This window comes from Lactuca sativa, chromosome 5 (genome assembly GCF_002870075.4).
Source record: "Lactuca sativa cultivar Salinas chromosome 5, Lsat_Salinas_v11, whole genome shotgun sequence".
In the NCBI taxonomy this organism is placed as follows: Eukaryota; Viridiplantae; Streptophyta; class Magnoliopsida; order Asterales; family Asteraceae; genus Lactuca; species Lactuca sativa.
Window position 1 is genome coordinate 5,588,712 of NC_056627.2, and position 27,099 is coordinate 5,615,810.

At 34.1% G+C, this 27,099-nt stretch overlaps 2 protein-coding genes across 7 annotated transcripts; both read left to right on the forward strand.

The window, feature by feature from the left end:
- The first annotated feature begins 935 nt into the window (after positions 1-935).
- LOC111889643 (inositol-pentakisphosphate 2-kinase) lies at positions 936-10,056 on the forward strand. 6 transcript variants are annotated; one of them, XM_042902352.2, is made up of 15 exons: positions 936-1,155; positions 1,419-1,669; positions 2,464-2,570; positions 3,461-3,569; positions 5,982-6,185; positions 6,292-6,439; positions 6,559-6,599; positions 6,665-6,775; positions 6,859-7,452; positions 7,529-7,718; positions 8,453-8,667; positions 9,210-9,364; positions 9,468-9,508; positions 9,590-9,691; positions 9,770-10,056. In XM_042902352.2, exons 4-11 carry the CDS (start codon positions 3,465-3,467, stop codon positions 8,479-8,481), a joined length of 1,422 nt encoding a protein of 473 aa, XP_042758286.1. In that variant the 5' UTR covers positions 936-1,155; positions 1,419-1,669; positions 2,464-2,570; positions 3,461-3,464; the 3' UTR covers positions 8,482-8,667; positions 9,210-9,364; positions 9,468-9,508; positions 9,590-9,691; positions 9,770-10,056. The 6 variants fall into 6 exon arrangements, with proteins under 6 accessions (XP_042758286.1, XP_042758287.1, XP_023741555.1 ...); XM_042902353.2 differs by having other exon boundaries at positions 8,573-8,667; XM_042902354.2 differs by having other exon boundaries at positions 937-1,155; positions 8,423-8,667.
- Positions 10,057-13,382: 3,326 nt separating this feature from the next.
- On the forward strand, positions 13,383-15,080 carry LOC111889629 (uncharacterized). Its single transcript, XM_042902198.2, has 2 exons — positions 13,383-14,456; positions 14,571-15,080. Exons 1-2 carry the CDS (start codon positions 14,178-14,180, stop codon positions 14,796-14,798), a joined length of 507 nt encoding a protein of 168 aa, XP_042758132.2. The 5' UTR covers positions 13,383-14,177; the 3' UTR covers positions 14,799-15,080.
- Positions 15,081-27,099: the final 12,019 nt, after the last annotated feature.

A 27,099-nucleotide genomic window follows, 5' to 3' on the forward strand; every position in this document is an offset into this window, starting at 1 on the left:
TAAAATCTTCAAACCCTAATTTCAAATTATAGTCTTCACTGTCATTCGTCAATAACCCAATTTAAGTTGACAAGTTTTAACTTCTCCACTCACATGGTTCAACTCCATTTCCAAAGACTACGAAGATGAAGAATTGCAGAGGTTTATAGAAGCTCATAGAATCAGAATTATAAGTAACGAATCTGAATCTAAATCCCATAATATTTGCTAATTGTTGATCAATACAAGTTGAAATTTACCTGAATCAATATGAGAAATCTTGATGCAGGTTAGTGAAAGCAAGCGTCATCTTCAGCGAACTCACTTTGTCTTCGTCGTCAATTCAAGCTTCACGACTCAAAGCATGCGTTTGTCTGTTGCGTGTGTTTGTGCCCAAACACCTTGTATGTTTGTATCCCAATATGGGAAATCTCGATGTAGGTTAGTGAAAGCAATCGTCGTCTTTAGTGAACTCATTTCGTCTTCATCGTCAATTCAAGCTTCAAAAGACTCAAAGCGCACGTATGTATCCCGGTACCCCATCAGAATAAAGATCAAACACCTTCTTCCATTTTTTTGAAATCGACAGCAGAGACAGAGGTGCTCACCTTCCTTCACGTAGACTCTGATTTGAAGAACAAAATCGAACATTGTTTTTCACATTGCAATTGTTACCGTTAATTTTATAAGCATGCAAGGTTAGTTGCAAATGTTACTGTTAATTTTATATGCATATAAGGTTAGTTGATGAGGTTATGTTAAGTGTTGAGTTGCAAGACATACCAAATCAAATAGCAAATGTTAATGTTTTAGGATAAAACCGATAAAAAATTATAAATTTAAGGTCTTTTATAACAATAATACGAGTTTAAAAACCTTTTAAAATAATTTTTTGGGAGGTATCTTCCGACACAACATTTAAAAAGAAAGGAAGACCTTACGTTTTGAATATTTTTGGTTTTTTAAAGTTACAATTACCTGTATGCCCTCGTTCTCCCCCGATACTCACCAAGTTCACGTCGTAATTCATTCCCCAGACGGTCTTTCACTTCACACTCCCCTTCACAACGTTCATCACTGCGACCTTCCTCCGATCTCCCACTCCGGCGACCCTTCTCCGATCTCCGCACCAGACCTCTGATCGAAGGCGCTGGCTACTGCTCCTTCTCCGATCTGGTAAGTCCCACTTTCTTTATCCAGTTATACCTCCTGGATCGATATATGAATTTTGATTTCTGGAATCGATGAAGCACATGATTTACTTGTTCGGTTTTCAATCTAGAGCTCAATTTCTTGTCTGATTTCTGGTATATGGTTCCCAATCTATGATTTGGAATCCCGATTTCTTTTTCTGGTTCTGTTTAAGCTGATGATTTTTTTAGAGTCGATAAAGCACATGAATTTTAAGCACATGAATCTTTTTGGAATCGATTAAGCAGATGATCAAAAACTTGAAAGGGGTAATCTTGCTTTGAAGAACAGTATGACTGAGAAAAGTCCTGTTAGGGTGATTAGGAAACTTGTTGGGTTGGAAAGAAGAACAATTATGATGTGTTTGGGTATGATGGGTTGTATACTGTGAAGCATTGTACACAGAAAAGAAGTTCATAAGGGAAGATGGTGTTCATGTTTGAACTGCATAAAATGCCTGGTCAACCTCAAGTTCATAAAAGGGTCAATACTATACCAGGTGATGTCGGTTTATACCATCATTCCACCTTTCAAATGCTTTGTTGATGAACTATGTGCAGTTAGTTATATGCTGTTTGTTGAACCATAGTTAGTATTTTATATTTGTTGTTTTTTAGGTAGTGATTGCATCAAAATCTCACAGATGTGATTCTGTCCTAATTTTAGCTCTGTGTTTTTCTTTGCTTTCTTTGAATTTATGTAGAACTTGATTAAATTCTGTTTCCTTTTTAAACAAAAGCTTTAGATCTACTTTAAATTTGTCTTCTACATTTGAATTCAGCTTTTTAATAGTTTGACTATATGTTAGTTATCAATATAACCTAATGGGTAAAGCACTTAATCTGGACAACTATATATATTGTTTCTTTCTTACTTAACTTAGAATGCATGATTTAATAGGTTAAGCAAAAAAAAAACATGGATTTCTCGAAATGCTAGGCAAAAATGATTATAAGCATTGAGCTTCGAGTAATTGTAAAAAAAAAATTTAAGATTATAAATTTTGTCCAAAAAATTTATGAAGTATAAAACATTATATGTAAAAGTAGTAAATGGTTCTAAGTATGTGAGCATGCCCTTTTTGGTCATTTTAAATGTATAAGCTAAGCCAAACACTTTTTTAAAAACTCATTTTTCTTCCACCATAAATTGATAAGCACATTTGCCCAAAAGCACTTCTGGAGTTAAATAAGCAAATCCCAAACACCCTTTGAAACCCCCATCATTTTTTTTTGGTATCACAGTGTAAGATTATGGTTTATTCAAGCTTACATCAGTATTTTTGGTATCCAGCAACCGAAGAGTTATTAACATCAGTCGGAGGCATTCCTTAAACATTAAAGATCTCATAATTTTCTTTAGTCTAAATCTGAGTTGCCAAACCATCTGCAAAAAGACTGGTCAGTTCCTTTTATCTAAATCTCTCAGTGTGTTTGGTTCTGCTGTCCATTATTTATTTCAACATCTGATTTTCTCTTTATAGTTCTGTGCATTAGACCTCATTATGGATTGATTCATTTCATGTCTCTTTCACCTTTTACGCATTACTTCCCTTTATTTATGACTTTAGTTTTTGGGTTATTAAATCTGTTGAAGGTCCGATTAAACTAGTGGCATTGGTGATCAGCCGTTTCCTTGATCAGTAATGAAAATACAGTTATTTACAACTTCTTTAGACAACATGTATTGCATAAGCAATGAGTTCTTTCTGTTTGTATGTCATAGTCAAATAAGGATTCGTACACACAGTCATGTTAAACTAACATTAAACTAAGTCGGTAGAACAGAACGTTAAATGTTGTGGATTTTTATGTCATACATGTTCATTGCATTTTGGGAATGTTTATTGTATTCAGGATATGATTTCCTTTCTGGATTTTTGTGATAAAAGAACAGACAATTCTACTAGACTACCACAGTACTACTTTAATAGTTATCACTTATCACATCTAAGGGTTCCAAAACTAGGAAATGCAGAATTAATTGTTATTTTTTAATACTTTATTATTGATTGCTCATTTTTGTAAATATCAGTTTATTCAGTGCCTTAGTGTATAAAATGATTTAAAGAGATATATTAGTTACAACCCCCAACATTCATTGTGTGTTGCAACACTTGTGGGCAAACTGGGGTTTTAAGCCCTCTAGACTTCATAAGTGGTCGAGCTTTTCTTTATTTTGGCATTTGATTTTTTCACAAAAAAAAATGAAGAATCAACTCATGTATTTTTAAATATTTTGCATGATTAGTAAACTGCATGTGCGTGATGGTGATTGTAAATTTATGCAGACAAATGATGGAGTTGAATTTGAATGCAAAAGATGCGGGTGATTGGATTTACAGAGGAGAAGGAGCTGCAAATATCATTCTCTCTTATAGCGGATCCACTTCTGATTTTGTATGTTTTATGTTTATGTTATTTATAAACAAGTCAAATCGTTGACTTTGGTAGTGCTGTTTTTTTTTTTTTTTTGAAAAAGATCTTTTTCACCACTTATGTTCACACTGGCAGTGTGCAGACATTTGTGAAAAGGACTGTTTTTTAGAAAATAAAAAACGACGACATTTTTTTTCCTTTTTTTTTTCCAGAAGATGTAAAAAAACAAAAGGTGGAAAACATGTCTAACACTTAGGTTGCGTTTAGTTACGGAAAAACAATTTTCATTTTCCGTTTTTTGTTTTCCCTTTTCGATTTTCATTTTCCGTTTTCATTTTTCATTGAAAATTTTTGAAAACGCGTTTAGTTAAACTTATTCATTTTTCATTTTCAGTTTTAGAAAATTAAAAAACGTGTTTAGATGTGTATTTTTCTATCGGTTTTCATTTTTAGAAAACGGTAGCGGTGGTAGGGTGTGGGTGGGGGCGGTGACGGTAGCGGGTCGGTGGCGGTGGTGGTGATGACAGGCGATGGTGGTGGCGGCGGCAATTGTGTCAGTGGTAGTGGTGGTGATGGCGGTGGCAGCGGTGGCGGTGGTGCTAGTGACGGGTTAGTGGTGGTGATGGTGATGGTAGGTCGGTAATTGTGGTGGTGGTGTTGGGTGGGTGGGGGTGGAGTGTGTGAATGAGTGTGTTTGTGGGGGTAGGTGTGTGTTTGTGTGTGTGTGGGTATGTGTGTCTGTGAGGGTGGGGGTAGGTGTGAGTTTGTGTGTGTGTGGGTGTGTGTTTGTGGGGGTGTGGGTATGTATGTGTGTGTTTGTGGGTGGGTGTGTGTGTGTGGGTATGTATGTGTATGTGTGTGTGTGTGTTTGTGGGTGGGTGGGTATGTATGTGTGTGTGTGTTTGTGGGTTGGTGTGTGTGGGTGGGTGGGTGGGTGTGTGTGGGTGGGTATGTATGTGTGTGTGTGTTTGTGGGTTGGTGTGTGTGTGTGTGTGTGGTGGTGGGTATGTATGTGTGTGTGGGTGGGGGTGTTAAGGTGTGGGTAGGTAGAGGTGGATGGGGTGGGAGTGGGTGTGTGTTTATATTTTAGAAAAATTTTGGAATTAGAAAAATGTGGAAAACAATGATTATCAGTTTTCCAAATATTTCCAACCTCTTTGTAATTTTAGAAAACAGAAAATTTTCATTTTCCGTGAAAATTTTAGAAAAATAGACGAACTAAACGCGTTTTCAAAATTCTCATTTTTCTTAGAAATTTTTTCCGGAAACGGCCCATTTTTCCACAACTAAACGCAACTTTAGGGTGCGTTTGGTTGTGGAAAACTGTTTTCATTTTCTAAGAAAATATTTTCAGAAAATAGAGTTGAGTTTTGGCTTTTAATTTTCAATGAAAATTTTAGAAAACACGTTTGGTTGAAACCGGAGGAGTTTTCATTTTCCATCTTAGAAATTTGGAAAACTTTGGAAAAATGTAAAAATCAATTTTCTAATTTACATACAATTTGGAAAACTGGAAATTTTCATTTTCTTGGAAAATTTTGGAAAACCAAACGAACAAAACGCGTTTTCAAAATTTCCGTTTTTCTTGAAAAATTTTCCTTGAAAACTGTAAAATTTTTCACAACCAAACGCACCCTTAGCTTTTAAAGTTTTTCGATTTGTTTTTTTTTTAATATTTGTATTTTTGTTTGTTTTCATGTTTTTTTTTCTTTCCAATTTTTTGTTTGTTCTTTTTTGACTTATTTTATTGTTTTTTTTATTTGTGTTTTTATTAGATAATAAAAAATACATTTTAGCCTGCAAACTTTAAGAAAACAACAAACACCTCCTTATGTGTGTGTGTTTTTTTTTTTTTTTTTTTTTTTTTTTCTATTCCACATATTCTTCTGCAGACATTGAAAAATACTACATAGATTTGACCTCTTCACAAACAAACACCTCCTTATTCTCTTTATTAATATATAAATTTATTTCCTAATTAAAATCATAACCATACTTGGTTGCTGCTATGTCTAACTGTTAATGAACATTATTTGGATTGTGAAGCAGTTATATGGTTGGTGAAAATTGTTCCAAAAACCAATTTGTAGACATTTCTTTTTTGCATAGATGTGACAAGAAAGTCTTTATCATATATTTTGCTACATGGAATATATGACAACCTATAATAATAGCTGAAAATGGCACAACTATAATGAATGTTAAAATTTCATTATAAGCTAGATGCAAACTATGTGTCTTGTTCTCTTCCATATATTTTTAGGTTTGAAAGTTACTTCCTCTGTTATGCGACTAATATCTCAACAATAAAAATTTGGGAAAATAGTTTCAACTTTTTATGGTTATTCAAAACTAGTAATTAATAATCATATAGTTCTACACTTGACTAGTTGTCTGATTGACAATGGATGTAAACATAATAACTTTATGTAGGTTGGAAAAGTGTTGAGGGTACAGAAAGTTAAAAGAAATGGAACAAATTATGAGGAAGTACCTTCAGATTTATCCGTGCATGAAGGTCTCTTCTGGAATGAAGATTGTGACCTTTTATCAGCCCCAACAAGAGAAATTGCAGAACATCTGTATGTGCAACATGTAATGTCTCCACGATTAGGTTCTAATCATGTTGATGCTGGGGTAAGTATTCACACTACCATTAGTTATGATCTTTGAAAACTGTTAATGACTTCTTTTGTTGAATTTGAGTTCAATTTCTTAACATGAGTTTCAACAAACTTGGTAGGTCCGTGTTCTTGTATCCAGGGATTTTCTTGAGGCAGTAGCGAAAAACGTTTTTTCTCAACGCCCTTCCTGGAGAGTTACTGATGCTGATGTCAATACACAGTGTGATTATGCATTACTTATATCAGATCATTCAGTTTTCCCTCAAGGTATTGTATATGTATGATAATCGAACAATATATATATATTTTTTTATAGTTTTCTAATATATGTGTTTGGAGAAGTTAAAAGTTGACATAACAACTTGTATTGTCTGTGTGTTTGGCAGCTCTTCGTGATGAAGAGTTTTCGATATCTGTAGAGATAAAGGTATGTGCTCAATTTGTGTATAGTAATAAATTTTCATTTCATATATGTTTATTTCTCCAAAACAGCCCAAGTGTGGATTTCTTCCATGTTCAAACTATATTCTAGAAGAACACACAATGAAGAGATGCATGACCCGTTTCAAACTACATCAGACCTTCAAATTGAAACACAAAAAGGTAAGGTATAATGCTCATGAGTAGATAGATAAGATTGTAGAGGTACACCACACGGAGTTTGTAATTGGTGATATTTTGGTCAGGTATCACAGTTAAGTCGATATGATCCGTTGGATATGTTTTCTGGATCCAAGGAAAGGATATTAAAATCAATTAAAGATCTTTTTTCGACCCCACAAAACAATTTTCGGGTATTCTTAAACGGTTCCTTAGTATTTGGATGCTTAGGTGGAGGTAAATACAGAACGAATGTTCGTTATGATAGAGCATTAGAAGATGCTCTAAAGTTTGTTATTCAGGCTGATGATGGTATGCGTACAACTTGCTTTCTAGAACTTGTTTCTGAGGCTGTTTTTAGATCTGGATTGTTGGATAGACTTTTACAAGTTCAGAAACTTGATGTTTTTGATATAGAAGGGGCCATTCATGCATATTATGATGTTGTTTCTCAGCCCTGTGTGGTTTGTAGAGAGTTAGGTGAAGAATCCGATAGATATACTTCTTTGCATACTATCCCATTGGATGAAAGTTTGAAAATTGTCAAAGAGTATTTGATTGCTGCCACTGCAAAGGATTTGAGTCTCATGATTAGTTTTAGAACAAGAGAAAAAGAGGATCCAAAGTCTGCGTATAATGTCATTTTGCATGAATCAATTGGACAGAGTTTTGATTATAAGGTAACCAACCATTTTGTTGTTATAAACAACATGCTATTTTTTTTTATTCATCTATCTTACTACTACTACACTACAGGTGTCTTTTATTGATTTGGATATGAAACCTTTGGGAAAGATGATGCATTATTATGAGTTGGACCAAAAAATAGTACGCTGCTGTATGAAGATGATGAAGAATGAAATTTCAGCAAATGTTGAAGAAAAAACTTCTTATCAAGATAAGTCCATTGTTGTTGAAGATGATTATCCTACTCGAGAACTTGCTGGTAACCTAACACATCTTTATCATCTGTTGCTGTTGTTGTTCCTTTTTTCTTTCCTTACATCTTAATTATTGGATGAATGAGAAAAAAACTATAACTTCATTTCTTAAAGTTTACAAATGCTACAAATTGAAGCTTGAAAGATGGCTGATTATTAAAACTAGTCCAAAAATACACCAGACATATACATATGAGTAGTAAAGTGAGACACTAGTAGGCTGAGGTAGACTATGGCTATAAATATACATATTAGTAAGCATTATGTTTTTGGTCTATAACTCATAATAATGCATCATCTTTCATAAAGGTTACATAAAAGATAGCTCAGCTGTCGTAACATGAACATGATGTTTATCAATCAAATTGCCGATCTTAGTTGAGTATCAAGGAGTCGATGTATTTTGGCCAAAATTACCAAAAGGAAGTAGATCCATTTTGGCCGAATCGACATTTCTTTAAACAACATTTGCCATCAGATTTATTGTTATTTCAAGATCATAATAATGAATGGGCCACTTTACTAGTAGTCATTTTGCGGAAGATGTAATGTAATATTTATTCAATCTTAATCATGGTTGTGATCAGAGTAAATTGGTTTATAGTTAGTTAGTTACAGCTCTGACTTAATTTAATTGAGATACACACAACATAAGTTTTGTCCGTGTAATGGACTTGAACGAATTTGAGAATGGGTTGCCGTGATGAAGGACTGATTCTGTAAAGGATTTATGCGGAAGGACTGGAAGTGGCATTGATGGAATCTTGAGAACTGAAAGCTGAATTGAGGTTTATATAAATGCGCTTAGTGAAACTCCCATCACTTCATTCAAGCTTACATCGGTTTTTCTGGTATCCAGTAACCGAAGAGACTGGTTATTAACATCAACAGTTCAAGATCTCATAATTTTCTTCAGTCTAAGTCTGAGTTGCCAAACCATCTGCAAAAAGACTGGTTAGTTCCTTGTATCTAAATCTCTCAATGTGAGTTCTTTCAAATCCAATGTTGTCCACAACATCAAGCCAACTTAACTCTTTAAAAACAGCCATACATGTAAGGCGAGTTTGTAGTTTTCACACAAAATTTATGTTTTTATATCATAGTCAAATAAGGATTCATTATTCATACACAGAATCATGTTAAACTTACTAAGTCGGTATAACAGAAAGTTAAATATTGTGGATATTTATGTTATTGCATTTTGGTTGGATATGTTTATTGTATTCTAGATATGATTTCATGATAAGTATTAGAATGGAATAGATGAGGACTGTAATGCAAGAACAATACAACAGCGAAATGTAATGACTGAATGATTGTATTACTCAATAATACAATCATCCTCTGTTATGCGACTAATATCTCAATAATAAAAGTTTGGGAAAATAGATTCAACTTTGTATGGTTATTCAAAACTAGTAATTAATAATCATATAGTTCTACACTTGACTAGTTGTCTGATTGACAATGGATGTAAACATAATAACTTTATGTAGGTTGGAAAAGCGTTGAGGGTACAAAAAGTTAAAAGAAATGGGACAAACTATGAGGAAGTACCTTAAGATTTATTCCTGGAGAGTTACTGATGCTGATGTCAATACACAGTGTGATTATGCACTGCTTATATCAGATCATTCAGTTTTTCCTCAAGGTATGATATGATAATTGAACAATATTTTTTTATAGTTTTCTAATATATGTGTTTGGAGAAGTTAAAAGTTGACATAACAACTTCTATTGTCTGTGTTTGGCAGCTCTTTGTGATGAAGAGTTTTCGGTATCTGTAGAGATAAAGGTATGTGCTTAATTTCTGTATAGTAATATGTTTTTCTTTGAAAACTTTTCATATATGTTCATTTTTTTTTCACCAAAACAGCCCAAGTGTGGATATCTTCCATATATTCTAGAAGAACACACAATCAACACATATATGACTCGTTTCAAACTACATAAGACCTTCAAATTGAAACACAAGAAGGTAACCTATATCAAATTTTCAATGCTCATAAATAGATTGTAAATCTACCAACTTTCTAATTTGTTATATTTTTCTCAGGTATCACAATTAAGTCGATATGATCCAAGGAAAGAATATTAAAATCAGTTAAAGATCTTAGTATTTGGATGCTTAGGTGGAGGTAAATACAAGGTGGACTCTTAGGCGATTGCGGGGTCTTCATATGTATGGTTTTGGAGTGCTTGGTGTCGTGCTTTAACAACTTGGAATTACCGCCTTCATTTGAGTCATTTGGTTTACTTTTTGTTATAGGATGTCCGGTATTTTTGGGGGATCTTCTTTAATTGTAATTGACATGACATTTTCTAAAATTTTTGAATTTTCTATTTTCAACTTGTTATTTTATTTTATTTTTCATTTTATTAAATTAAAATTTCACATTTAATATATCTTTTTATTCTAATAAAAGAATAGTTTTAATCTCCTTTTGACATGCGTCATCTTATTAAGCCTTTTAATAAATATATATTTTATTCTACTTTTGACATCTATCACCCTATTAGTCTTCTTAATTAATGCATGTCATTTATTAACATATTAATTTTCAAATTTAAATTTTAAATTTTAAATTTTCCACTCTAATTATATTAAATAAATAACATTACAATAAAATTAAAATAAAATTAATACAAATTATAAGATGATGTAATTTATATATTTATTTAAATTAACAATTATAATTTTATATAACTAAAAAAATATATTTTAATTAATAATTTATTTAAAATATTTGATTAATAATTTTGAGTTTTCACTATAAAAGTTTAATTAATTTTGTAACCGTGGTTCCCATGGGTTATAAACTAGTAAGGTAATATATATGTAAGATATTTTTTAGAAATGGTTTGTAATGTATTCAATACATTAAAGCCATATTAATTTTAATAATTCAATTTTTTTCTCAATTTTCTTATAAATTAAAACTTTTCAAATTGTTAATTTTTTTTTGAATAAACGCATGTAATACATGGGTCTTACGCCTAGTTTACTATTATAATATAAAGCAATTAATTGGCTATAATATCGAAAACAACTTATACAAAACACAATCGATACTATTAATCATAATCCCTAAGATTGATACTACCACAACTTTTGCCACATAGGCAGAAGAATATTGTCCTCTGAATGCGGTTCGGGTGCGGTCTTGGCCGTAGTGCGGTAGAAATTTGTTGCACTCTCCACTCACACACACACACAAACACACTCTTTCTCTCTCTCTTTCAACCAATCACCTTCTTTTCTTTTTTTGTTTTCTCTCTCTATCTATCTCTCTCTCTACATTATTCCCACTCCCACCATGTGGTTTCATATAGGGATGAGCGTAGGCGGGTACCCGCCTCATTTGGCGAGAACCGGAACCGGAACCGGCGGTTCTTAGAAAGTTAGAACCAAAACCGGAACCGCTCTAGGCAGTTCTTAAATGTTTGGAAACAATTCTAGAACCTGCGGTTCCGGTTCCGGGAGCGGGTAACCCGGTCGCATTAATTTTGTTAATTTTTTTCGACAAAACCGTAATTTAGTTCGATCCAAATCAAATCAATTCGGACCAAAGACAGACAAAATCGGACCAATATATTCTAAACCGGTCTAAGTAACACACATTTATATGAAATTATATATATATATATATATATATATATATATATATATATATATATATATATATATATATATAAACCAATTCCGGCGGGTACCCAGCGGGTAGCGGTTCCGAAAAAACGAGAACGGGAATCGGAACCGCTTAAGGCGATTTCAGTTCCAAAACCGGCAGTTCCAAGGCGGTTCCGGTTCCAAAAGCGGGTACCCGGTTCCGATGCTCATCCCTAGTTTCATAGTGTTAAAATGAGAGAAATTATGAGTTGGCGTCTACGTGGCACAGGAGGGAGTGTGGTTTCTGTAGCATCACTCCCTCCAGCCTAATAACACAAACAGTATGCTTAAAAACACAATTGATTCTACCAAATGTTACAACTTGTAAACAATTATAGCTAAGGATAGAACCCAACTACAAACTAAGCATATCCTCAACTTTCTATTATGTGTTTCAAGATGTTTTACTAACCTAACTATAATTTACCAACGAATTGTTATGGTCATTGTGATCATCAACCCAACAAATAAACCCATACAGTGGTCCCTGTGGAATTAAGAAATAGTGGATTAACGTTAACGAGTAAAAACAAGCTACCATTTTTGGACAAGCATAAAATTGTCTTCCATGGTTAGTCTTGGTCGTCGAGGTTCTTATAGACGTTTCACTTCCACAATAACAATATGCAATTTAGTAGATTTAATCGTAGAGCTTCCACAATTATAATAAGCTTTTGGAAAACATTTTGCGACTTTACCTATTTTATATAATAGGGTCATTAAAGTGGTTGGTAGAGTATGTTACTAGTTAATTATCATTTCAAAAGTGAATTGTCATGTCCCTTTGAGGTTAGTGTTAGTCATCGAGGTTCTTAGAAAGGCTTCACTTCCACAAATCACAATATGTCATTTGATAGATTTAATTGAAGAACTTCTATAGTTACAATATGCATCTAGAAGTCATTTTACGTACTCTCTCTCTCTCTCTCTCTATATATATATATATATATATATATATATATATATATATATATATATATATATATATATATATATATATATATATATAGGTTCAGGTTCATTTGAGACCATTCTAATTTTGTGAGACCGTGAGACCAAATCTAAAAATAATTTTAAAATGCAAAATAAATGGAAAAATCCAAAAATTCTTTTTTTAAATATTATTTTTGGAACTTGAATTAACTAAAAAAAATAAAAAATAATACTAAAAAAAATCCGTTTTTTTTTTAAAATACGTGAAATATTCTAAATAGAATATTACACTGACATATACTAAAAAATAATTTTAAAATGCAAAATAAATGGAAAAATCTAAAAATTCTTTTTCTAAATATTATTTTCGGAACTTGAATTAACTAAAAAAAATAAAAAAAATAAAAAAAAAATTCTATTTTTTTTTAAAATACGTGAAATATTCTAAATAGAATATTACACTGTATATATTCTAAAAATAATTTTAAAATGAAAAATAAATGGAAAAATCAAAAAATTCTTTTTTTAAATATTATTTTTGGAACTTGAATTAATTAAAAAAAATAAAAAAAAATATGTCTCACGGTCTCACAAAATTAGGCTGTCTCACATGAATCTAACTATATATATATATATATATATATATATATATATATATATATATATATATATATATATATATATATATATATATATATATATATTCATCGGAGTGTTTTGTGGACCCTCTCACTAGTTAATTGTCATTTCAAAAGTGAATTTTCAAATCACTTTGACTACAAAAATGTATACTTGGACTACGAGTTTTATATATATATATATATATATATATATATATATATATATATATATATATATATATATATATATATATATATATATATATATATATATATATATATATATATATATATAAGAGTTATTATGTCACAAGTAAATTCTCATGTCACCGATGGATTTAGACATTGTGTTGATAATGTCGTATTCTTTTCCTACAAATATGATTAAGACAAAACTTCAAAAATGGTCTCTGTGTTTTTCGAAAATATCAAGTTTAGTCCCTAAGTTCAAAAAACCTCACAGATGGTCCTTGTGGTTTCAAAACTTTTAACATTTGGTCCTTCCGGCTAACTCCGTTACCATTTAACCGTTAAGTCAGGGGCATTTTTGTCATTTCACTACACAGGGACCATTTATGAGGTTTTCAAATACTTTTTTTTAAATAAATAAATAAATATATAATATTTAATATGCAAGGGGTCCCACCCCACCCCATCTCTCTCTCTACAATTACACCATTGAACAAACGTAAATATTGTTTTGCTCCTTTATTAAAGATAAGGGGCTGATCTGGCCAAAGTGATTGAAATAGTGAGAGTACTCATCTTCAGATCGGGGGAAAAAGAAAAACAAATTGAACAACAGATTGGGTGGCACCGATGGTGGAGTGGGGTTTTGTGATGGTTGGGAAATTACAAGGAGGGGACGCAGAGGCGGAAGGCCATTACCGGCGATAGTGGCAATGAAGGGAAAGGCCTTCGATCCTCATCTGATCGAGGAAGAAGAAGTAAGAACAAAACATGACAGGGGGTGGGGGTTTTCGTGGGATTTCTCAGCAGATAGCAAAGAGGGACGCCGACAGAAGGCTGTCACCGGCGTTCTCCTTTCTTTTTATGGTTCGATCGGCAACAATACGGGAGGGAATAGAATGGTGAAGCAGATCATGGCACACAACTATTAGAAGTCTTGTAATTTACGCTTTTGAATTCTTTATTGGAATGGATATAGACATATGATGATATGGGTATTATAAAGCTTCGATCTTTTTTCAGAAATAGTGTTGAAGAGAGTTGTGGGGTTGATGATGGGGTGTTTAGGAATGAGTTGTTTGCGAATATCAGATCAACCAACAAGACCAGTAACTTCAGAGTGTGATTCACCTACTTCATCAGATATTATCGATTCAATTGATCCGAAAAACGAAAAGTCATCGTCTTCTTCATCAGGTAGAATCAAACTTAGTGATGGAAGGTACTTAGCTTACAAAGAACGAGGAGTCCCGAAGAATGAATCGACTTACAGAGTCGTTATTGTTCATGGATTCGCTAGCAACAAAGAGATGAACTTCATGGCTACCCAAGTACATATTGATCAACCCCTTTTCGTTTTCAATATTGTGTGTGTAGAATGTAGATCTGTGTGTATTTTTAACAGTTTTGTATCGAAATTGATACCCAGATGTCGTAAATTTCAGAAATTAATGGATGAATTGGAGATTTATCTTGTACGATTCGATAGAGCTGGATATGGAGATAGCGACCCAAATCCAAAGCGTTCGCTTAAGAGTGAATCATCAGATATTCAAGAACTTGCAGACCAATTACAGCTTGATATTTTCGGGGCATTTTCGTCCGGCAGAGAGAGAGAGAGAGAGAGAGAGAGAGAGAGAAAGAGAGAGAGAGAAAAGGATGGGACCCTTTAATATTAAATAATTTTTTTTTCTTTTTAAAAAAATAAGGTAAAACTTCATAAATGGTCCCTGTGGAAGTGAAATGACAGAATTGCCCTTCACTTAACGGCCAAAAGCTAACGGAGTTAGCGAAAAGGACCAAATGTTAAAAGTTTTGAAACCACAGGGACCATCTGTGAGGTTTTTTGAACCTAGGGACTAAACTTGATATTTTTGGTAACCACAGGGACCATTTTTGAAGTTTTGTCTATGATTAATTATACTCGGTTTCCAATCATCTTTCTATTAATTAATTTATTTGTGTTATATCAACGTATGTGGAAATGAGTTCATCAGATGAAATTCACAAACAAAGTTTTGTCAACCTACCAATATTCTTTTATCATCCTGAAAGAACCTATCCCAATACCGTAATATGAATCAAAAATAATATGATATATATATATATATATATATATATATATATATATATATATATATATATAATTTTTTGTAAATATAATTTAACTATATTGACATCATTGCTTTAGTAGATTAAAGCATTTGTTAGGTACATACTATCATTGATCTATGTAAAGAGTGTCCATTTAAATGATTACTTAGAATCAATGTTAGTAGCGATTAGATGAAAAACACAACCATAAGTATTATACGTATTTCCAATTATGGCAAGTTTCCTTATATTAGTATCATGATAGTTAAGGATCAAGTCTTTGTATTTTACACAACTGGGAATCCTTTGTATATATATGATGATTTATCAATAAGAAAGACAATGCATTACATTACATCTTTCATGGTATTAGATGATGTGTTTTATATGTTACAAAAACTATATTTGATGGAAAAACATAAATCCTAAATTCGCATACACCCTGAGGATCTAAGTTTTCACTATTGAATGCAACCTTTGAAAGAGAATTGGGAATGATTCATGAGCTAATACCCTAGTCCAATAACTTGACTAGAGTGGGTTTCAGGTAGATTCCAACGATAGTATGATGAAAGTATTTTGAACAACGAGTGACACAGAAGTTAGCCGACTTTCAATATCGATATTCATGATATAATAAGTTTGGGAAAATTGACCTTGTAGAAGGTCTTACATCATATCCAGAGTAGAAAGGTTTTGGCCGCCTGAAGGCCTAACTAAGATTACTTACAGTACAAGATAGTTTCATAGAAAAATGTTACATAGGACATATACAGGAAAATTATCCCTTAAAACAAAGAAGGAAAGTAAAGCATTTCCTACTGGTGGAGGTCATCCCTCTAGTGAACTCTCAGTTCAGCCAGTTGACGTTCCATATCAAACATGTGTCTTTCGTACACCCTCTGGCGTACTCGGAGCTCTATGAATTTGGCTCGTGTTTCAACTAGTGCTTGTAGCAGGGTCTCATGGTCTCTCTCAGATCTCTCATGAGTGTGTTCAAGGCGATTGGTGCGGATGGTATGCATTCTTGCATTGGCATCAACCTTTGTGTTACGATGGAGAGCTGTCCTGCCCTGAATCTTGTTTCGGGCAACTCTTCGGACTAGAATTGGAAGAATTTTGTCTGCTGAGCTTCCTTCGCTTATGTTGTAGAAGCTTCGGCCTCCATTAAACGACATAGGCTGATCTTGCTCTTCGCTCCATGTCTCCAAACATTCTACCCAAGGAGGCGTCGGGCCATGAAAAGCCGAACGAGGGTTAGGATTTGGAATGGGAGCTACCAGGGGTAGGTTCTCAACTTCAGGTTTGGAGTTAGCATCATCCGAAAGGTCTTCAGCATGGTGATCATTCAAAGGGATTGGATGATCATCCTTTGGTTCTTCTCCAAACCATTCAACATTGCCTTCGTTCGGAAGGTACGGGTCGTCGTGGGGATGGAGTCCAGCCATGTTATCTATGCGAGAATTGAGGTAAATAACTAATTATTAAACGTACTAACTAGATAGTTATTAGATAATCTTCATTATTTACCTCACTACTTGTAAAGTGCATACCGGTTATATGTAATCAAAACAGGATAGGCCTTCGAATAAGTGACCTTAACTCCAAATTCCCAAGGAACAGGGGTAAAGCAAAAATTCACAGATTCTAAATCTATGTCATCCTAGTTACATATAACCTTAGCGTATCCACTTAGCAACTATTGACCTAGTAATGAAGATCTTTTTAGTTCTTAAGTAAGTAATTATAGTAACACAAAATACTCCTATAGTATCTTAGACTTAGGTTTTGTCTTAGAGTTCTCATTGTAGTAGTGTTGGTAAGTTTTTAGAATTGTTGCCACATTACAACCATTCTTGGGCATGTGCTAATCACTCCTCGGACCAGCATAGTTGATCAGGATATGCCACTCCCAAGACTGACCATACATCCCCGAGTTTACTTGTGATATTCAACAATCGTAATACTTTTGTTCTTGTCATTGTGACACTGATTTTAGTATGAATGCAGGTATGTATACTTAGTTAAATATTTTATTATTTAAAAGTATAAACTCTTGGTCAGAGTATTTTCAATCCCATTATATTTATAGTTAGTATATCTTTTATGGGTTGATATACTTAATTTACTATAAACAACGCTCTGATACCAATCTGTCACACCCCAAAACCGAGAACGGCGGAAACGTTCTGGGGCGGAGGACGTCATGTAATGTATCACAACAATGTAAAGTAGTAAACAATAACCAACATCATCCATTGCATTAATAGTATAATTTTGATTACAAGTGTCTTCTTTCATGGTATAAAACAACATAATGAATACTCAAAATAAAAGACGAGTCTTGACTGCTCCGTCTTCACAAAACCTGATCATCGCACCTGTCTATTTGTGACCTGAGAATACAAGTTATTTTGAAAGCGAGTATCAGCAATAAAGCTGGTGAATTCATAAGTATTTATGTGTCTTTGATTTGTAAACTGTAAAGAAAGACTTGTAAATGTTTGAAGAAAAGTTTGTATCAATGAACATGTTTGTAAGTAATTGTAAACGTTTGAAAACCCTAGAAAATATCATATTTCCTACTAGTATAAAAAGTAGTCTTCTACCAAGACCCAACTGTTTTGAAAGTATGCATTACTGTAAAAGTGATGGTTTTTCCCTTGTATAACTATTATTATTATAAACTATCGTCTACTCATCGTTTATGTGTATGTGTCACAATATAAAGGTAATAAGGAAAATAGTCTATCTATATCAAATATATTCTACCTTGTCGTTCATGTGAATGTGTCACAAAGTAAAGGTGAGAAGGAAAATAATATAATCATTTAAGTGTTATCCTTTGGTACTAGGATAATCACGGCAGAGTAACTTGCCGAATAGTATTAACCGTAGACATCCGTCGATGTGCATTTTCCCTCTGTAGCTAACAGTTGGGGGTAGAATGGTTAGTCACGTACTTATATAATAGTATCTACTCATATAATATGTAATAGTATCTCATCATATAGTATGTAATCGTATCTCTTTCTATAGTACGTAATAGTATCTATGTAATCGTATCTCTTGTAGTTGTATGTCTTGTAATTGTATGTATTAGTATCTCTTTATATAGTATGTAATGTATTCGTATTTCTGTAATTGTAACTCTTCATATAGGATGTAATGTATTAGTATAGACTCATGAATGAACTGACTCTTGTGCGATTCCTTGTACTTGGAATAGTAAGTAGTATCTCCTAACTATACCTATTATAGTTACTAGTAATGTACGTGTATAATCGAAGGTATACCTTTGCTACCCAAAGGTACTGAACTGACTGATAGAACTTTTATGACTATATAACAGTATAAAAGAAGTTTTGTAAAACATTTGAAAAGTTTAATAACTAAGAAATGATGACTTGATATCAGTTTATAAAACGATTTAAAAGCAGTTTGTTTGATAAGACAGTTTTATAAAGAGTTTTAACATGTAAAAACGTTTGAGAAAGTCATTTGAAGTAATATGTTTGGTAAAACAGCTAAAAGTGTAGTAAATCCATTTGAATGCTAGTTATTAATCACATGTGATTGATGTACTAACTAGCATGATTTAACTTGTATTCCCCCCCCCCCATAAAAGCATTTATAAACATTTAGAAACATTTAAAGGTTAATTAAGGGGTATGAACTCACCTGCAGTGAGTGGATCGTATGGAAGTGTCGGACAAGGTGCTAGGTGTCAAGTGAAGACTTGAACACACACAATGATCCTAGTTAACATAATATAGAAACATATATGTATCTAATTAGACACTTAACAACTAATTAATCAAGTTAAGACACCCTAGGACATGGAAACACTTTGAATCAAGTGCTATAGGCACCAAAGGGTTGTATGACATGACATTGGAGTTTATGGCCCAAGGACCACTCCTTATGGAGTTTATGGCCCATGACCATTTCCCCATGAGTTTATGGCCGTAAAATCATGGTACTAAGTGCCAAATTGTGTTTTGAGGTCTTAAAAGTCATGATTGAGCATCTGATGATCAAGTCCAAGCCTTAGGAAAGCATTAGGGGCACACTAACACTACCTTGTAGACTTTACGGCCTAAGGACCACTTCCTTATGTGTTCACGACCGTAAAATCTTATGGGGACTTATTTTGATTGTTGTTTAAGGTCTTAAACACATCTAGGAAGGATCAAGGTTGGCATCCAAGGCTTAGGAAGGAACTAGGGTCCATTTAGCCACCTTAAGAGGGGTTTACAGCCCAAGAACATCCTTGGCCGTAAACTCCTTTGTTCTTATGATTCTTGATGATTTTCAAGTGTTATTAAGATCATACTAAGCACACAAGAAGCTAGGGAAAGTGTACTTACAAGATAGAAGCTCGATTGGGTGTTTAAGGTCCAAGAACACTAGTGTGTGTTCTTGGTGTTTTGAAGAACACTTGAAGATCTAGTTGAAAAGCAATAATGAATGGATGAAATGATGTATAAAAACTAGGTGATAGGGTATAACAACAAATCAACTCGAGAAACACTTATGTTTTCGGAAGATCGGGCGAAGAACGGGATGATAGTTGAGAGAGAACGGGGAGTAAACTTGAGGGTGGAAGTGAGAAATGAGGAGTTTGGGGAGTAAACTCATGCTTAAGGCATGAGTTCACGACCACACAAGAGTTTACAGCCCAAACTCTAAAAGTTTGGTTGTGAACTCTTTATTAGGGTGCATTGGGTGGGTTTGCTACTTCAAGACCCGAGACGGTACTTCCTTTCCTTCGTTCGTTTGAAGAATAAATAATTATAACACTCAAACGGACTTTTAAATTGGATAACAATTATAAAAATGTAATTGAATTTTAATTGAAGTGATTGACTTTAAAGTTTGTACAAATGAAAATTTCGGGTGGTCATAAGACCCGAGACCACAAGATTGGAATCCCAAAGACCCGCTTCTCATAACCACGTACATATGTCACAAACAAATCCACCGAGCCTACATAAATAATGGTAGTAGCACGAATATCATATACGAACATTGCTTCCGGCAACTACCAGAGTCCTGGAAGGAAGAATTGAAGCCCCCAACAGGTGGACCTCTGGTCGGTTTCAAAAGACAAAACCTATGGTCTCTCGGAATAATACACCTCCCACTAACATTAGTCAGCTACGACAGGAGAGTGAGAGAAGGACACGAACAATTGAATTCTCCATGATATGCTACCCAGTAGAACAAAACATACTGTTAGGGAGCCTGACACTCTTCGAGTTACAAGTTGTTCCGTCAATAATTCACGACACAATAAAATTCAGTACACGATTCGGATCAGCAACCATTTTCACCGACACTCCGCACAGGCGGACATGTCAGCAAATCATGGAGGCATCAGACCTCGTCACCACCCCCAAGAAATCTAAAGTAGACCACCCACTAGAAAAGCACGTAATACATAGTGAACACCACGAACAATCAATAAAGATTTATTTCAATCGTTCACCAATGGGGTAGGAGTATGTTCTCGAAGGTTTGACCTACATCCCTATGATGCAGTCCGAGTATCAAGGTAGGGGTATGAATATCGAAAAACCATAAGATGGGGGTCGTTCCTACTAAGTTATCCTTATACTGGAGAGATTCACTCTCCGGCTTGGAAAGATTTAAGGGAAGTTCAGAACGAGGATCACGGAAGAAAAGGGCTCATGAAAACTTATGGCTAAACACCCTCAATTGAGGTTTCGAAATCCGATCTAATCGTATTACTTGCGACGGGAAAGGCGATTTACCTAGCACATAATGTGAGTAGTGTAATCACTAACTCACTAAATTGTATTATTTTATGGGTGTATTAGCGCGACGAATACGAGGAAAAGACACTTCTCGGGTTCCATGTATTGGCTCCCTCTGTCTACTTCTTGTCCGTGACTGGGACCGGCGTTGGTTTTCTTCGGGTAGTTACCTAGGGTTCTCTTCTCATGAAGACATATTGAATTTCTACTCCGCCTTACTTCCGATCCTGACTCTGAGTGTCATTGCTTCATGATGGATGACTGGAAATCTCGGAAGTTCAGATGGATTTCCCACCGGTGTCTCTAAAAGGTATAGGCACTTGGTGGTTTCAATAGTCTCGTCCTGGTTCATTTATTTCCGAACTGGAAATCTTCTTAATGATCTTCTTCTGGGTCTGATTCAACTCTTTGGTCGAGCACTGAAGTGGATAGGGTCTTCTATAGGGTTCGTGTGAGAATGGAAATGTCTAGAGAATCCTAAGAAACTATTAACATTTCACTAGGTGATCCATATCGAGTCCTGCTACAATTACATAGGGTACACAAATTATATATAGCTTAGATCCGATAGGCCTTCGAATATGTGATACTACCCTATATCCACATCCCAACGAGGAAAAGGAAGTAGAGCGAAATCACACATTCTTAGTCTATGGGATCCTTATTATATATAACCTTGGAAGTATACCCTCTGTAATCATAGGTATATCAATAAGGATCTTTTTAGTTTTTCACACAAGGTTATCTATGGATCCTAAAATACCCATATGGTATTTTATTTATTTGTTTGATTCTTAACTTCTGAATATGATTCTGGGATTAATGTGAGTCTTTTAGTATTCCAAAATACTCCCAAAGTATTTTAAACTTTATGTTTGGCTCTAGCATTCCTATTTGGTAAGTTTCAGACTGTTGCAACACCACTATCACTCCCAAGCACACGTTCATCGCATATCGAATAAATGTAGTTGATCAGGTTACATTTATTCCAGCTTACGATTACATAACTGCCCAGGTTTGACGGTAATGTTCATCATCTGAAGACTTTTATTCTTGTTCTTCTTGTGATACTTTGTTCGTGAGTTTAGATTTTGGGTGTTCTTATACTTTTGTAAATATGGTTATATTTTAAAGTATAGTTCTTGGTCAGAGTGTTTTATCCCTATGTATTTATAGGTTGTATATCTTTTATGAATTGATATACTGAGCTCACTATAAACAATGCTCTGATACCAATCTGTCACACCCCAAAACCGGAACAGCAGAAACGTTCTGGGGTGGATGACGTCATGTCAAGTATCACAACAATTACAGTATAGTAATCAAAGTACAACAGCCATTGCATTAATAGTAATAATTTTACATAGTTTACATTTCATAGCAACATCAAAGTAATACAAGTATTAATATAGGTGCAGCTCGGTACTAGGCTGTCTCCACAAAAGCTCCCGGGACGTACATGTCTATCGCTGACCTGAGAATACAAGTTATTTTGAAAGCGAGTATCAACATTTTTATAATGCTGGTGAGTCCATAAATATTTAGTGTCATTTGTGTAAGTAAGCATTTTTATTCAAAATAACTTTATGAAAGATAGTAATTTAGAATCTACGGTGTATTAACGTCCTTTCCAGAAAATCCTATATTTTCTAAATAAAAGCAGTCTTCTACCAAGACCCGAAAAACTTATGTTTTAAGGAGTAATTTTCCCCGAAATGCTATCATTACCAAAATATGATATTGGCTTTAAAGAAAAATATGAGAATATCACTAGTAAAATACTAAGGAAAAAATAACATATGCCTCAGCAGTAATACCGCTGACTAAGGCAAGAGAAATCATAGACTCCAGGAGAGTACATATCAAATGAAAGATACGACTGGCTCAGTCTAACAAAAGGAAGCACAGACTCCAGACAGTATCAAATAAACGAAACAGCTAGCAAAGTCTAAAACAAAAAGGTGAATGTGAACCCGTATGTAACCATGCTGATCGACGATAGAGCATCCGATGACCCTCCAGGTCACGCGTAGAGGTAGTGACATTAGAGGTAGTGGCATTATGTCACCCATGGGCCTTACCGGCACGGACTGTAGCTAGTAGCCTGGGTGTGGGAGTGTCAGTCCCGTATAGATCTATACACATGATGTTCGCTCTCCTTTCCGGAGACTCTGGTTACACGACATTGGCGCAATGAAGCGTGGTAGAGGGAAATAGTGTGTCACATTCTAAAGATAGAGATAGAGATAAAGATAGAGATAAAGATATCGTCTCCTAACTATTCCTATAATAGTTACTAGGGTTCTAGAAACATGAACAATAAAAGGATGCCTTTACTACCCAAAGGCGAAGCACTAGCTGATAGAGAGAGCTTTTATGTCCATATATGTATACATGATATATAATTAATGTTTAAACGACCTTCGGACGGATAACCGATACCCACCAGACCACATCCCAACGAGGAAAAGGAAATAGGGCGAACTAGCCTTCCTAAGTCTTTTAAACATTATTTATATAATTATACAAATATAGGCATGCATTAAACGAAATAAAATCATAGAAGAAAACTCTAATGAAAACTTTGGAAAAACCTTTACACATAAGAAATTTACGACTTGATGTCAGTTTGTAAAACAAGTTTTGAGAATCTTTGGAATCCTTTGAAAAACCTTTCATAACAACTTTGAAAATGATTCTTATAAAACAGATTAAGTGAAGAAAACCTTTTAACAAGAGTTGAAAGCGAGATTGGAACATCTTAAGCTGGATAGAATAGTTATCATGCAAAAATCTATATTGCTATACAGTTATTAATCACATGTGATTTATATAATAACTGTATAGATCAACTTGTATTCCCCCTATAAAAGCAGTTAAAATCATTTAAAAGGTTAATTCAGGGGTATGAACTCACCTGACGTGGGCGATTCGGAGGAATGGACGATATAGGATGCTAAGTGTCAAGTGAGGACTTGACCACACACGCGAATCCTATTTAACATGTAATGATACATTTAAGTATCTAATTAGTCATTTAATAACTAATTAAGCAAGTAAAGATGTCCTACTACATAAAAACACTTTACTACAAGTGTTAGGAGTACCAAGGGTTGCATATAAGGTGTGTATGGACTCACATTGGAGTTTACTCCTCAAATACCCACCTTAGGTGAGTTTACGGTTGAGGGACCCTTTCCCCCATGAGTTTACGGTCGTAAAATCATGGGAGAGGTGTATTTGTGTGGTTTTTAGCTTCATGCCTCACTAAGGAAAGTTCTAGGGTCGATTTCAAGGGTTTAGGAAGTGGTTAGGGCATAATTGCCCTCTTTTTGGAGTTTACGGTCCTTGGACCCTTTTTGGGGAGTTTACTACCGTAAACCCATGATTTTACGGCAGTAAACTCATGGTTTATCCATCCACTTCAAATTTTGGGGTTCCTAGATCATCCAAGCAAGTTCCTAGTCCATAAGTCATGCTAGATAGGGAGTCGGGTCATCAAAACACCCTTTTTGGGGTGTTTACAGTTCTTGAATGGTTCCTGGGAGTTTACTACCGTAAACCCATGAGTTTACGGCAGTAAACTCATGGCTACTCCATCCATTTCATGATTTGGGGTCCTTAGGTCATTTATGCAAGTTTCTAGGTCAATATCAAAGCATTGGGAGGGTTTTGGGACATCAAAACCCCTTTGTTGGGTGTTTACGGTTCATGAATGTTCATGGACCGTAAACTCATGTTTACCCCCCTAAAGGCACGATTTTAGGTTTCTAATTTCATGCATGCAAGATTCCAAGTCATAGACAAGCATTAGAAGGGTTTTGGTGGGATTTTGGGGCCTTAAAACCCCTTTATGGGAGTTTACGGTTTTGGGAGGTGTTCTCCAACCGTAAACTCTAGTTTTTGGGGGTATTTGGGTGATTAAATCTCCTATTTGCATGAATACAAACCAAAACAACAAGCTAGGAATGATTACTTATGGATTTGGAGCTTGAATGAGGTGTTTCTTAGCTAGACCCACTTGTAGAGAGAGAGAGTAGAGAGAGAAAGCTTCTAGAGTGAGAAAAAGTTCATGGGGAAAGCCACTCATCCCTTATATAGGGCTTGGGTTGGCGGCCAGGTGGGGATCCACCTCATACTGACGTTAAACGAAATTTAAATTTTTACCCGATTAAATGGTTGTAACCCGACTTATTTGTAAACTAAAAATTTATCCCAAATAAATTTGAGGGTATTACACGTGTTTTTATTTATTTCATTTCGACACTAAAATAAAATAAATCATTAGTCGATTTGTCTAACCCAAATGTTAACGGAAATCTTAATAATAATAATAAAATAAAACATTCTATTAACGGAAATGGGATACCGCAACGGAATAAATTTCGAGTTATCACAAATTCCATGGAATAGCATATAATTTCACATTTTTGTCTAAAGTAACTATGATTTGGGAATTTTTAAAAGCATTTAGTTATTTTGTACTTCATTGTACTTATAATGGAAGGTTTCGTCCTATCCTACCCGTTCGGCTAACGACCCTCCACTAGTCAAGAGTGCGGTGGGTAAGAGTGGATACCCATTCAATCATCATTTTATAGGCAATTTCCTTAAACACCCCTAATAGATTAGCTTCGTGAATGAGACCTACTAACGGTAAGACTAACTTTTACTCATACATATATATAATATTAGACTTTTAATGTTATATATAGTATATAATGTATTTTACACTTTTAAAATACTAGGTGGTCTAATTTAACAAATTACACTTTTAGTTTAAATGTAAACCAAAATTTATGGGTTTATTAAATCTCCTTTAATTATACACTTTAATTAATTAATAAAATCATAAGGGTGTAATTTGAGCTTTTCAAATTACTTAGGTTTTAGAATTTAAAATTTAAAATTGAGACTTTTAATTAAATTTTAAAATCCAAAACTTGAGGGTAAGTTTTGAAACTTTTTCAAACTTAGGGTTTAGAATTTAAATATTTCAAAATTAACCTTTTAATCAAAATTTAAATTCCAAAACTTAAAGAAAAGTTTTGAAACTTTTCAAAACATTAAGGTTTAACTATTTAAATTTCAAAAAAAAACTTTTAAGTTCAAATTTAAACTATAAAACCTAAAGGAGAAAATTGAAACTTTTTCACAAGATAATTCAAATATAAATTACAAATAATCAAACTTTATCTAATAAAACAAAAGATTATCTAAATTTTGACAATTATCTTCTATTTTGGCAAGGATAATCTCCAAATATTGATAAAATTCGGATTTTATTAATAAAAAACATTTTAGGTAATTATCCACAACTAAAATAGGTCAAAATCCCACGAAATCAGGTATATGCGACTCTGAATTGTCGAGTCAGCACTGGACTCGTTGAGTTCCTAGTGGACTTGGCGAGTTCAGCTATAGACTCGGCGAGTCCAGCCCCCAGAAACCAAAAAATTTCGATTTAAGCATGAATAATCAACTATAGCATCAAATACATCAAACAAACAACCCTATACTCTGAAACCACTGATGGGCTTCAAGCAATACATCATTCCTATTGTGTACATGCAAACCCTAATAACTATTGGATATAGTTTGTCTAATGAACATGCGATTGAATATCCAAAGCCATAAACCCTAGATCTAAAATATTATTAACTGAAATAAGGTTTAGAGATTACCTTTGATTGTTATACAACAATAACAATCAATTCCTTGGCTTCAGAAACCTTAGTGCCTCAAGTGTTGCACCTCTAATGGAGTCACAAACACCACTAAGAAACTGGATGAAGAAGAGAAGAGGAAGGAGGCTCTAAAACATCCAGGAAACCTTAATCCAAGTGTTAGCCACGTTTTTGGTGCCTAAGGGTTCCTTATATACTTAGGTTGTTAGGGTTATCAAACTAGGAAACCCTAATCTGACTACTTAGGCCCTAAGCAGCCCATGGACCCCTTTAGAATATCCCTTGGACGAATTCCTTATGGGCTTCCCATATAATTCGTCCAACCTATTATTCTTAAGTGATCCATAGCCCAATTGCAATTATCTTATAATTACAATTCCAGTCCCCTTAAGTTTAATTAATCTCTTTTAGCC

Bases quoted from the DNA above. Each gene is read 5' to 3' on its own strand.
- LOC111889643 (XM_023885787.3), top strand. From the start codon at position 3,465: ATGATGGAGTTGAATTTGAATGCAAAAGATGCGGGTGATTGGATTTAC. The intron at 3,570-5,981 runs GTATGTTTTATG...AACTTTATGTAG, and splicing joins GCGGATCCACTTCTGATTTT to GTTGGAAAAGTGTTGAGGGT. The intron at 6,600-6,664 runs GTATGTGCTCAA...TCTCCAAAACAG, and splicing joins CGATATCTGTAGAGATAAAG to CCCAAGTGTGGATTTCTTCC.
- LOC111889629 (XM_042902198.2), top strand. From the start codon at position 14,178: ATGATGGGGTGTTTAGGAATGAGTTGTTTGCGAATATCAGATCAACCA. The intron at 14,457-14,570 runs GTACATATTGAT...CGTAAATTTCAG, and splicing joins TGAACTTCATGGCTACCCAA to AAATTAATGGATGAATTGGA.